At 41.4% G+C, this 12,771-nt stretch overlaps 1 protein-coding gene across 1 annotated transcript in view; it reads left to right on the top strand.

The window, feature by feature from the left end:
- The window catches only part of LOC131693370 (oxysterol-binding protein-related protein 8-like), a 4,515-nt gene extending 1,420 nt beyond the window's left edge, over positions 1-3,095 (top strand). The window contains exons 2-4 of the mRNA XM_058981135.1: positions 7-858; positions 981-1,294; positions 1,361-3,095. Coding sequence (XP_058837118.1) covers positions 7-858; positions 981-1,294; positions 1,361-1,640 — 1,446 coding nt within the window. The 3' untranslated portion in view covers positions 1,641-3,095. The remainder of the gene's footprint in view (positions 1-6; positions 859-980; positions 1,295-1,360) is intronic.
- The last annotated feature ends 9,676 nt before the right edge of the window (positions 3,096-12,771 follow it).

Here is a 12,771-nt window from a genome sequence, read left to right as displayed (position 1 = left end):
CTTGAGGACGATCCCTTCACGCGAATGAAAACCGTAGTCCAGTGGTACCTATCCGGATTCTACAAGAAACCGAAAGGTCTCAAGAAACCCTACAATCCGATCCTGGGGGAAACGTTCCGCTGCTACTGGCAGCACGAAAACGGCAGCCGAACGTTCTACATTGCCGAGCAGGTGTCGCACCATCCGCCAATATCCGTGTTCTATGTGACGAACCGGCAGGATGGATTCTCCATCAGTTGCAGCATTCTGGCCAAATCGAAATTCTACGGCAACAGTACTTCGGCGATACTGGAAGGGGTCGCAACGTTGACCCTTTTGCCACGAGGTGAATGTTACACGTTGACGGTTCCGTATGCTCACTGCAAGGGTATTCTAATGGGGACACTTTCCATGGAGCTGGGTGGGAAAGTATCGATCGAATGCGAAAATACCGGCTACAAGACGGAACTTGAGTTCAAGTTAAAACCGTTCTTAGGAGGCAACGAGTATACCAACCTAGTCACGGGTAAGCTTAAGCTAGGCAAGGAAACCCTAGCGACCATTAACGGCCACTGGGATGGGGAGATTAGGATCAAGGATACACGAACCAATGAGGAATCGGTACTGTCCAATCCAACGCCAGAGGTTCGTGCCAAACGGTTGCCTCGTTTCGTGGTGCCAATGGAGTCACAAGGTACGAACGAATCGGAACGATTGTGGCAGCATGTCGCGGCTGCCATCCGGCGAGACGATCAGGTTGGAGCGACCGAAGAGAAAACGGCCCTAGAAGAAGCACAGCGAACGGCGGCCAAGGAACGGAAAGCTACCTGCACCGAGTGGGTGCCGATGTTGTTCCAGCAGGATCTTGTAACAGGGCAGGTGAGCGCGAGGGAATGTGTGACGTTTTAGAACTTACATTTGTTTAGTATTGAATTTACGATGAAGCTTCAAGTTTCCCATTTGAATATTCCACTAAAACCTTCCGACATTTTCTACCACAGTACCACTACAAATACGCCGATTTGCGCCCGTGGGACCCGCGGAATGATTTACGACAGTACGAGTGCAACTATCGCATCCAAACGAAAACCCGCCATCAGGCCCCGATGGTGCGAACAGCGTCGGTTATCAGCACCGAACCGCTCAGTATTCTGCAGGCAGAATCACGCAGTTCGCTGCGCAAGGGCATTGCGGTGGCCGGAGCCGTTCTGAAAGCACGCCAAATCTCATCCAACACTTCCACGCCGGATCTGAACGATCCCAACTCGGACTCTAGTCATTCGAACGAACATACCAACAGTATCTCAAATACTAGGTGAGTTGAGTGATATGGGTGGGTTAGTTACATATTTACGGCACCTTTTTCTACCGCTTTTTTAAGGGTGATGCATGCGCTGGACGACATCAACAAAAAGCTGGAGGAGCACTCGAAGAAGCTGTCAAAGCTTCAGCTGGACATGGACAAAATTAACTGGGCACCGAGAACGGCCGTAGGCAGCCGAAATGGGCTACTGGCTTCGTCTAATGTGAGGGCCCTAGCATTCGCAGTAGTGGGGCTGCTGCTGCAGGTATTTATCGTCTGGTTTCTAACGAAACGATCTCTTGCGAGTGGTGCGCCTCCGTCGTCCGGAACACCGGCGGCAAATGGCGGTAGTCAGTAAAGTGATAGTTCTACGGTTATTTTCTATTACATTTTTTAAACTGGTCATGTTTATTTGGGGGAACAATCAGTATAATATTGGTAAATAGTTGTTCGTTGTGAAAAGATCCGAATGATCAACATTATTAGAGGCGGGTTGGTTCGGAATTGTTCTGATGGGCTACGATACGGTCCGATAGGGCCAATGAATGTGTATGTGTGAAGCGTTTTTTTGTTTTGAAATGTGTTCAGCGGTTATTTCAAAATTGTCTTCAACAAAAATCACACTGATTGTGTTCTTTCTCGTTTGATTTATTTTTATACAGTTTTATACAAAAGACCCACATAAATACTCGTTGAACGATTCGAAACCATGTCACTAAGACAATTTTCTAGAGCTATAAATCTAAACAACAAACTATAAACTCCAACACACCCAGCAAAGACACCAACCACAAGTCGCTTTTTACGATTTCTGATAACAATCAACACATATCTCCCAGAAGCCATAATAGAAACGCAAAAGTTCCATTTCCTAACGCCCCTATGCCACAAACCGTTGAGTCCGTGGTGGGAGCTTTTTCGCCATCATTCACTGCTCCATATACTGAACAGTTTTTACTGGAGGGCTTTGAAAGCGAAAAGCTTACATTTATCGACAAACATACACAAATTACATACATTCCCCACGTGGCTTAGAACATAATCGAATATTTTTGGCAGATTTTTTTCGATTTTTATACGAACAAAAACGTTGGTTCGGCTTGGCACTTTTTTATAAATCAAATTAAGTCATCAATTGGGGACCAAATATGCTTCCCTACCTATTTCAAATTATTAAGAATAACTATGTACTATTAGTAAGTCTAACAAGTATGCAATATTACCCGTTGGTAAGAGTAGACAGGATCGAGTTTTTTCTGTGGTATCAGGTTTACAAACATAGACGGTATAGGAACAAGTCAGATAATCAATTTCTCTAATGTTTAGATAGCTTCATCACACTGATAACTGATTTTGTAGTGGTTAAGATTCTACTTTTTCTACTAGCTCCCAAGTTCGTCAGTAAGTCAGTCCTCAAAAATTTAACTATTTTTTGTGGTACTGCTAAATTAACATTATCGAATAGAAATCATGTCATCCCCTTCTATGGTTCAAGTTTTGATGTATTGTAAACATAAAGTGTAAACAATTTGTAAACTTCATACTGACATAGGTACTGCCGATCTGATTATTTTTAGAGCGGACAGTTCTAAGCATAACAACTAACAACCACAACAGCAGAGTTAATAATATGCCATTTGTTCATGAACGAAAGTCAACTGAACTCAGTCAGCATGCAGCGTTACACAAACATGATAAACTTAACTACTGGTAACACAAATTAAATAAAAGTTCTGCTCCGTGTGGCAGATCAAATATACTAATATTCATCAAATTGTTATTGAAAGGAATAAAGCTTACACTGGTTACAAGAGTTTGCCATCCAGTTGTGACATTTGCTTTGGTCTCAGATGACATCCTCACCGGAGGACGGTGCTCGAACGACTAGAGCAGTGATTCTCAACCTGGAGTCCGCGGACCCCTAGGGGGACGCGAAGTTGTTTCTGGGGGTCTGCGAAGAAAAATAAATCGATGTTTATCCGTGGAGGTCCGCAGCAACCCGGGGTGATTTCTAAGGGGTCCGTGGTACGAGAATGGTTGAGAACCGCTGACCTAGAGGATCGCTGGATCTTGGTTGCTCGAGTGTCAGTTTCTCTTATTTGCATAGGCCTACCAACGAATAAGGTCAAATAAAATTCAATCGAATTACTTTTTAGAGACTATTTTTAAAAACAAAGGTTACCGTTGCGCCTGTACTAATTAATGATATCAATTAAACCTTCCATACGCATTTTATTGTTCAATGAACGATCTACTTCTTGGATGGGGTCTCATTTGGTAACCCTTGAAGGTTGTAATGTCGGCACAGATAAGCTGCAGAGAAAGTGCATCACAATCACTCAATGTCATCTCGATCGATACAATACTCACGGCCGGGACGAAAATAACGGTGCTTTTGAATTTTGAATTTCTCTTGTACAGTGTACCAGTACTTAACGCAGCCGATAACCTGTATATTTATTCCTATTTACTTTGTAAGCTGTTTGTGAGCGACGTTTCCGGTAGTTGGAAGCAGACTGAGAACTACTTACGTCATATTTGTTGTTAATTTAAATTTTGATAAAGATTGTTGCATCAATTATACTGATGGGTGAATGGAAAACAGTGAGTCTAGTTATGTAAGGTATGCAAACTTGGCTCGATGGAACCATCCATACATTTGGAGCAACATCAGATGTTGCTTTAAGCTGTTCTCAATTCCTATTCGGCAGTTTTCACGCTGCCACCCACGTTACGGCTTGGTAAGGTCAAACTGGTGTCGAAGGGGGTCATTAAAGTTGTCTGACGTATTCTTGATGGTCACAGACTAGATGACACGACGTTACACGCTATAAACTTGTGCCAAGTAGTATGTATGTATGAATGTAAGCCCGTATGTATGACTTTATGCATGGATGCGCATAGAAGCAATGTATCCCTGAGCAACATGGAAGGACAGCCTCTGAGACGCCAAAACGCTCATGGGAAGACGGGTGCGCGGTCATAGGTGTGACCATAAAGCACTGCACACACTGTCAAGTGCAACAGTGAGACAGTAGGTGTACAGTTAATGCACATCGGTTGCAGCAATAGGTTGTTGAGACAGCCCGATTGCACACTAATAAATAAGAAATAACAAATACGCTTTATCTCAAAACATGAAAAACTTAAAAGTTACTACCTTCAGAAGAGTTGATCAGAATGACACTGTTTAAAACTTTGCCCAAGACACCATCCCTCTATCATACTTTAACAAAAAGTTAGGCGAAGCGCCGCTCTAGCGCCCAGATTCCGAACTACTTCAATACACCAGCATAAAGTCTTAGATATCAAGCACATTTCCTGGAGATGCTGTTCTTCTACAACGTATCCACGAGGAGTTATTGATTTATTCCACGCTTTCCCAATTTTCGACTACTGCGATGGTTCAGAACAGATGGGCGAGTGAGTCGCGAACCTATAAAAAAAATCGATTCTTGAAAAAGATTGAGTGAGGTATGATTCTTTTTTAAAAAGACGCGATCCTTTAAAAATAATCTGCTGTTGAGCTGCTTAGGGGAATGTATAATTACAACGTTTAGAATGGAATATTTTTTGTAAATGTTGCTTGCGAGCATTTCCCGAAACCATCATTTAGCTTCACTTCCAAGCTTACTGAAGTTTCTCACAGAATTGACTGCCTTCAGTTCAGAGTAACCCTTGTCGGATGCATTTCCGTTAATCCCACTCAAAGCCAGCACAGAAACGAAATTCAGCGTGAAAGTGAATTTTAACCGAAAATAACTAAATGAATGCACTGCTCCAAATTAATGAGGAGCAAAGATCCTAAAAAGATGCTAGGAAATGGAGCAAGTTAGCTATGGACATGAATCACATAGAAAAATAAACGCTCATTGCGATTTGTATACCTATTTGTATATATGGAATCAAAATATCTACTAAAAATCAAAATCACATAGATATTTCTTCAATCTTCTCAAATTAATCACTGAATCGATCAATAGTCGATATTTTTTCGAGTGAATCGGACAAGAAACTGAATTGGTTTGCCCATGTCTAGTTCCAACCTTATCTCATTGGCCTTCAACTCAGTAGAACCATAGATATAATGCCTACCCTATGCTGTTCTCTGCTACGTCTGGTAGTCCGCCGGGATGTCATCTCAGACCACTTATATTCATTCTCTATTTCAACGGTGTGAGCTATCAGCTGAAAACTCACCAGAACGTCACAATGGAAAAAAGTATATTTATTCGTTGATCATACGAATTATAAATACTTTGAAAGTTAATTGTTGGGAGTATTATCGACCAAATCGGTCAGTAATTGAAATATTCCGTCCAGCGTAGAGTGAGTTATTAACGCTAAATGTTTAGCATCGCCTTGTTGATGTATATTTTTCTTAGCAGGTACCCATATTAAAAGTTTACATATATTCTCCATCAAAAGTTTCGCATAGTATCGACAACACTGGTACTTATTTCAGTACTGGTTTTTCGGTACCACAACACTATTCACTACCCCTTACATCATAGTATCCCGAGACAACCATTCCTCCATTTTGTAACGAATATTTCTTCGCATCGATGATTGAGTAGTGGTTGTGAGGTAAAGTTCCCTTCGGGTGGTGCTATTTTGAGGGTAATTTTATGTACCGGAGAACTACATTGGTCTAAGTAGGATTAAGATTAAGACAGAGACAGAAGCGAACTTAAGGTGAAATTTATTTGGTTTATATAATGATGAAAGGGGAGGGAGATTTTCCAATTCCAATTTCCAATGCATCCTCTATATTTTTGTCAAAGATAGAAATGGCGATATATGATTTTAATCCAACAAATGAACTTCTCTCATATAAGCAAATCACTAAGAGTCGAAGTATATTTACCTCCTTATAGAAAACAGGCTCGACCGGGCTATTTTCATATGAAAATAAAAAAACCCAAACCAATTTGCAACCATCATCCTAAAAGTAAGCTTTTTGCCAGAATTCGTTAGCACTGCAGTACAAAGGATTCAATTACAATCACTTATCGATGTTTTCCGGATAATCGACTCCGAAGCAGGGAAGAGGGTTTGCTCCACACCCTTTTTTCCCGGCGCAAGGTAGACATCCATATAGGTGTACATAAATCTTGGGGCGCCATGGAAAGGAGTGAACGAATAAAGAGCGGTCCTGGTGGTCAATTGTGTGTTTTCTCCGATAGAAGAATCGTATGGAATGTACATGATATCGGAATCCAGTAGCAGCTCATCTGGAGGAGGTCCGACAGCCAACGGAAACAGGCTGGGCTGTAGCACAGCTGAACACGTCGTCTGTTATTTATTGGTGAACCACTGGAAACGAGAAGAATTTCTCACAGCACATCAGAAACGATACGTCTATGCAGGCTTGCAGGGAGGCCGGCTTATGCTGTCTGGATGACTGGAAGCTTTCCGTAATCTTGAGAAATTTCCTAGTTAAAGTATGGAAGGAACTTTGTTCGGTCAAAAATTGCTACTACTCTTTGTGATAAAATGAATTCCCGACCAGGTTACGAAATCATGACACTTAAAATATAGAAACCCGGCGGGCCCATCAGAACCATCTGCTATCGATTCGTCTTACTCAGCTCAAACCGGCTGTCGGTTGTCAGTTTGTCCAAATGATGGCGTAGTAACTGGTCCAGGTGGGGTAAAATGTTTTGCCAATCAGTTTTTTTCCATTCGTTGCGATTGACACACGTGTTAGGATTTTGTATAAATTTTTGAATCCTTACCATGATTTCGCACGTTTTACACCAATTCTCTCTTGCATACACCATTCATCCCCAATACATTTCGCTGTTTCAAATATAAATCGCTGGTCGCTGACACGGGATTCTGCGACAGTGAAATGCACGGCAAACATCTGTAGCTACCAATAGCACTCTCCTCTACACAACCGTTGGACTCTTTTCCCAACCCAACCACAGATAGATTATCGTGCATCGATGAAATAGCAAAATATATTTCGTCAACAGCGTCATTTCCTCTGGCGGCGAACAGCGCGGCGGCGTCCTGTAGAACCACATCTCAATTTCACAGCCCCATCCGGCGCGCTACACTGTGAAAGTAGATGTAGCTACCTTGAGAATCAGTATGAACTGGTGCAGTACCCATGAAGTAAGTAGAAATTATCAACTAAATGAAAGGAATCTTTTTAATTTTTGTCTAGTTTTAGGTAGACTTCTGACGTCGGATATATTGGCTGACATTCGTATTGGATCGTCTAACTTTCTGGATCTAGAACGAAAATCAATCGTGACCATCAAACAAATGATAGAAATAGACCTTAAAAAGAACAATTATTGCGAAGTAAACATAAGTGGAATCCTGAATTAGAATCGCCAGTCGAATTATTGTTGGCAGCACCTTGTGGATAAAGCCGGCGATTAAGGTGATATTAAGTATAATAATCATAATGAGTCATCACTATCAAATCTCAAGTATTGAGTGCACAAATTTATTTCAATCTACACAAAAATATTGCTGATTACTAATTAAACTGATGTAACTTTTAACTGGATACTTTATGAAAACTACGTTAGATCAATTTTTGTAAGTAAATTTAGTTTACCGTGTACTGCATCCGAGCCAAAGTGTTCCGTACAACAGATAGGGCTTGGAACGTGGCCACAGGGAATTTGAGGTTTCCGTGGCTATTGTGCTTGCTCAATCGTGATAGTTGTGCCGAATTTTCCCACAAACCATAATTAGTTAACCACAGATTCAGATTCAACAAGTTCTAGAGCACCTTCAGGGATTTTTGAATATTTAAATAATTCATAAATTATCCGCAGTTGGATCGAATTTATGAATGAACACTAAAAATGATAGTTGACTCGAGGGGTTTCGTTGCTTTTCGAGTGTTGTGAATTAGGTAAGGGAATTGTATTTCTTAGGACACCTGCTACCCCCTTCTGTGGGATTGTTTTTTATTTAATTAAACCAGCCCGAACCCGACTAGCACCGCATCTCAGCGCAAAATCGTTTCACTCGGATTATTTATTTGATGAACGGAAATAATACAAAACTGAACAATTACCAGTAACACTTCGCAATCCAATTGAAATAAACAATACAATCCTTCGCGTAGTCGCTATTTGATCAGCAAAACGAGTTGTACATTTCAAACTATCGATTCCGGGATTTTCCCGCTATACATCCGTCCCGTCGTGTCCCGCGGAGTTTATTGTAAACAAATTGCATTCATTACCACTTTTCGCAGTAGCTAGCCTGATTGAAAAGTTGTCGAGAGGTTGTTTTTACAATCGACTTCATGCCAACAGTGCGTCGATAAACGAGTGAGCAGCTTTTTTTTTCCTGTGCGAACCTATTCGCTGGTCATATACAGTTAAGTGAAACTATGTAAATTTCACTTCAATCGACTTTAATAAGAACTCGTTGTATAATTTTTGGCGATTAAAATCTATAACTTTGCGACGTCTTGCTCTTTACCCTACTACTACACAGCAATTGCTTTACCGATGAGTTTAGCCACGATTATTGCTTGTAATGAGAAAGACATGACTGATTTTACACGAATTTGGGTTACGGCTTTGACGGCGTGTATTTTTTGCCGCATGCCTCCCCAATCGAACGGACTTCAACGTGCATTTCGAGCGCGGTGAATAAATTTAATTAAAACTTTTCGATTCAAAAACTACTAAATCGCAAATAAAAAGTACGAAACATAAAAAACAGATACTTGTCAGATACTCTTTGCAAGAGTTGTTATTCGAATCGCATGCAGTTTCGATACTGTAATTTGGATAATCGAACCCGGAAAAACGGGAGGAGAGGTCGGAAAAAATAAATGACAACAAGCGAAACATTCAATGATTTATACCGGCAGAAATGTTTGGCCAGATTTATGCGACTATCGTGGATTAAAAGGCAAAAACAACAACCAAATCAATTGCTTCCTTTTCGATTTGAGTGCTGTCGCAAGTTTACTACAATCGCTTTTCTCCGCTGGACGGTGATGAAGAGAGAGGGGCACACACAATAGCATCGGAAAGCAATAAGCATTTCCTGAAACAGTACTGCAATAAGTAGGTAGAACTGCTCGGAAACTTGACGCGAAGAAAGCACAACAACATATTTTCAGTCGCGGGAAAATGGGACATGGAATATTGCGGAAAGCACGGTGGAAAAACAATTGATCGGTTTCAAACTATTTGTAGGAAAAAGCGTTCAAGCTATTTAGTTTGAACGAAAGGATATAAAACCTTTACCAAAAAGGGAAATCCAAAAGGTTTATTATTTTCCTTGGTTGTCCTTTTGGGATGACTCAGTTTCTGTGGTGACGCTTAAATTGCTGATCACCTTAGAACAACAACATTCGTTACAGCCCTAGGCTCTACGCCGTCAGTTTTTCAAGCAGAGTTATATTGAATTGGAGCTTGAAGGTGTCTGCTTAGAATCGCGATCTGAGAGATGGAGTTGTCTATTTTGTCGGATAGCTAGGCCTGTTCAAAACTCTGGGTTTCCCGTAACTTCGAGTCCAAACTCGTCTATGGCTGTCGGCAAATTCTGATGGATCTGGGAAGCAAACGCAAGCTCACTTTAATGTTGGGTGCCAGAGCCTCATCGGAATAGAATGGAACGAGAAGGCTGACCGGCTAGCTAACTGGCATCTTGTTTGGATTCGGATCTAGCCACCCTAAGGAAAAGCTCGGATCAGAGGATGAAGGAAAACAATTCTATACTTTACCGCCCCTCTCTCAATCAGGATTGTTTATCCAATACGAAAAGAGAGATCCAGAGAATTTCTCGCTTGACGTAAACCAATAGTAAAGGTAGTCACTGACTTACTGAAAGGCCTATGCTGTCTAAGAGTACATCTGATCAAGTTAAGAAAAGCTCAATACTGCCTGCAGGAAATGCCATCAAGTAGAGGAAAAATTCAGACACATACTATGCTCTCGCTAAAACCAGAAGGAACTTTGCGATCTTGATGAGGGATTTCCAGATCCTGAAGAGATTGGAGACACTTCTTTGCGCCGAATATTTAATAATACTTTAATGTCGTTGTTCTGTCCCTCATGGTTCTCAACTTTCATGGTCGGATTTTATCACTTGCTCTCGCTAAAGTCAAAATTTTCTCCTTTGAACCGACGAAACCAATCTCAGAACGTTGCTTCTGATAAAGTACTGTCACAATAAGCTTGGATTAACTTTTAACATGATTCGGTAGCCGATTAAAGATAATATTTTTAAAAAAATGTTTCAACTGAAGAAAGATTGGGCCTTGCTGACAGGAAGATAAACTTAGAATCTAAATCTGAAATGGATCATTGAAACAACGATGGAGCTAACACCCACCAAGTCCCAAAAAAGTTTTATTAATTAAATCATGTACAGATAATCCTTTAATTAGACTGCAATAAACCATAGCTCAAATGTAATTGAATATATACAAATTCAAACATGTTTTCATAAATTTACGAGAAGCTACAATTTATCAAGTCGACAATGGAACTATTTTCCGTAGTGCCTCTGGTTAGCTGAAAATACAACTCTCCGCTGCCATAAATCTACGCCTCATTTTTTCTCCAATTGAGATGCCAATACAAAAATAGAAAAATAACAGCCAAACAAAATCTTCGACTGTTTTCGTTTGGCAAACGCTAGCAGTGGCAGCTCACTCCACAACAAATCAGAGATCAATGGTAAATAACAGCAGCAAGCGAAGCGCACTGTAACTGGTAAAGCACCACAGCAACGACACTGACAACAACAAACGCTAGTAACAATAAACCAGTCTCCACACCATAGGAGACGATCCGATTTCAGGGCAGCGCAATCCCACCGTTTCCGGAAGCGAGCCCATAGATAGCGTTGCTTACTCTAACCAGCGGATCCTAAGCCTTCGCCAAAAACGAACAAAATTCGCAGAAAAAAAACGATACACACCCAAAAGGCCACGCCGCTCAATTTCGGGGAGGGAACTGATTTGGCATCAAGACACTCTGCTGTCGACAACTGTGAAAGCGGAAAATTATTTGTCTCCAGTGAGATTTCCATTCCCATCTTTCTGTGAACACCCTTTGCTGGCTCGGTTGGATCTATATAATGTCTGGAAAATAAAACCGCAGCCTTTCGTCGCTTCCCGTTGTTGACCTCCGCTATTCACCCGACACTCCATGTGGCCTGCCGGAACCAACCCAGCCCATCAATCGGCGTGGAAATCTGTTCCTCCAAACAATGTATACGTACACTTTGTACTAAAACAAAGGCGACCACAGTAGCCGAAGGCTATTCATTTGTTTTCAATACGTTTCGATTTCACTTCAGGCGCCCGAAGGAAACATCCTCATAGAGACGCTTCCATTTGTCACTATAAACAATGGAATTTATTGTTTGCTGTGTTTTTTCTTTCTCAGAAGGCTAATCCCTTTTCATAACCTAATTTGTTGAAACGACAGCTTCAACGGGGTTATTTTTTTAAATCGCCGCCTACTCATTTCGATTGTTCTTTTCTTGGATCGGGGTTGTTTTTAGACGTTTTCACATTTTTAACGATACAGAAATGTCACTATGACGCAATATTTCTGTGCGGCTTGAATTTGTACGGTTCGGCAGTATGACATCAAAATTTGATCATTTCGATTTGCTGCAATTTTGATGTTTAAATTTACCCGGGTGACATGTGACAATGCTGGGTATCCCTTAATAGAATACAGAAATTGAATATCAAGGGATACAGTGATGAAAAACATCTTAACTAACTTGATGAATAGTGCTTGTGGTACTTTGATACAATTTAAGATAAAATTACTGCCCGGTGAAAACCCGTGTCCGGAAGCAACCTTCGTAATCGAAATTCCGAAGCACGCCCCTGATTCTCTGCTGAAATCTCAATAAATCACGTTTACGGTCGACAGTGTGAACACAAAACTATCCCACGTTTGCATCCAATTCCGTTTGTATAACCAATAGAACCATCACGGCCACGCTCGGGGGCCATTCGAATGCGGCCTATAACCGTAGCCGGCCGAACCTAGTAACATTGTCACTGTTTATAAACCGTGCCGAACTGCTCACGCAGTGTTGTGTGGTGGGCGTCGTATCCCCCTAGAAGTGCAAACATGATGCTCCGACAACAAGCAAAAAAAAAACAAACTCCATCAAACATGGCACATAATCGAAAAATAATCGACAACGTGTAAGCCGGTTCCGTTCGTCCCGCTCACTAGAATGGAACCGGGCAAACAAGCCAAACTGTTTGTCCTGTATCCCTCGGAGTCGAACGATCGACTCACACTCGAGGAAAAATACTGTTGAGGCAGAAAAGTGGCGAAAAAATGTTCCCCGTTTTCCCATTCACCGCCGTGTACAATCCGTGCTCAACTCACTTATGCAGTATATGGAAATCCGGGAAAACGGTCGGTGTGAATGCATGCACGTTTGTCGGGTTTTTTCCCCTGTTTAGCTACCGCCCCATACTCAGGTTCGGTTTGGCGCTTTCCTCGTGGGATATTTAT

This window comes from Topomyia yanbarensis, chromosome 1, assembly GCF_030247195.1.
Source record: "Topomyia yanbarensis strain Yona2022 chromosome 1, ASM3024719v1, whole genome shotgun sequence".
Taxonomy (NCBI): domain Eukaryota; kingdom Metazoa; phylum Arthropoda; class Insecta; order Diptera; family Culicidae; genus Topomyia; species Topomyia yanbarensis.
This window is presented reverse-complemented; position numbering and strand designations above follow the sequence as displayed.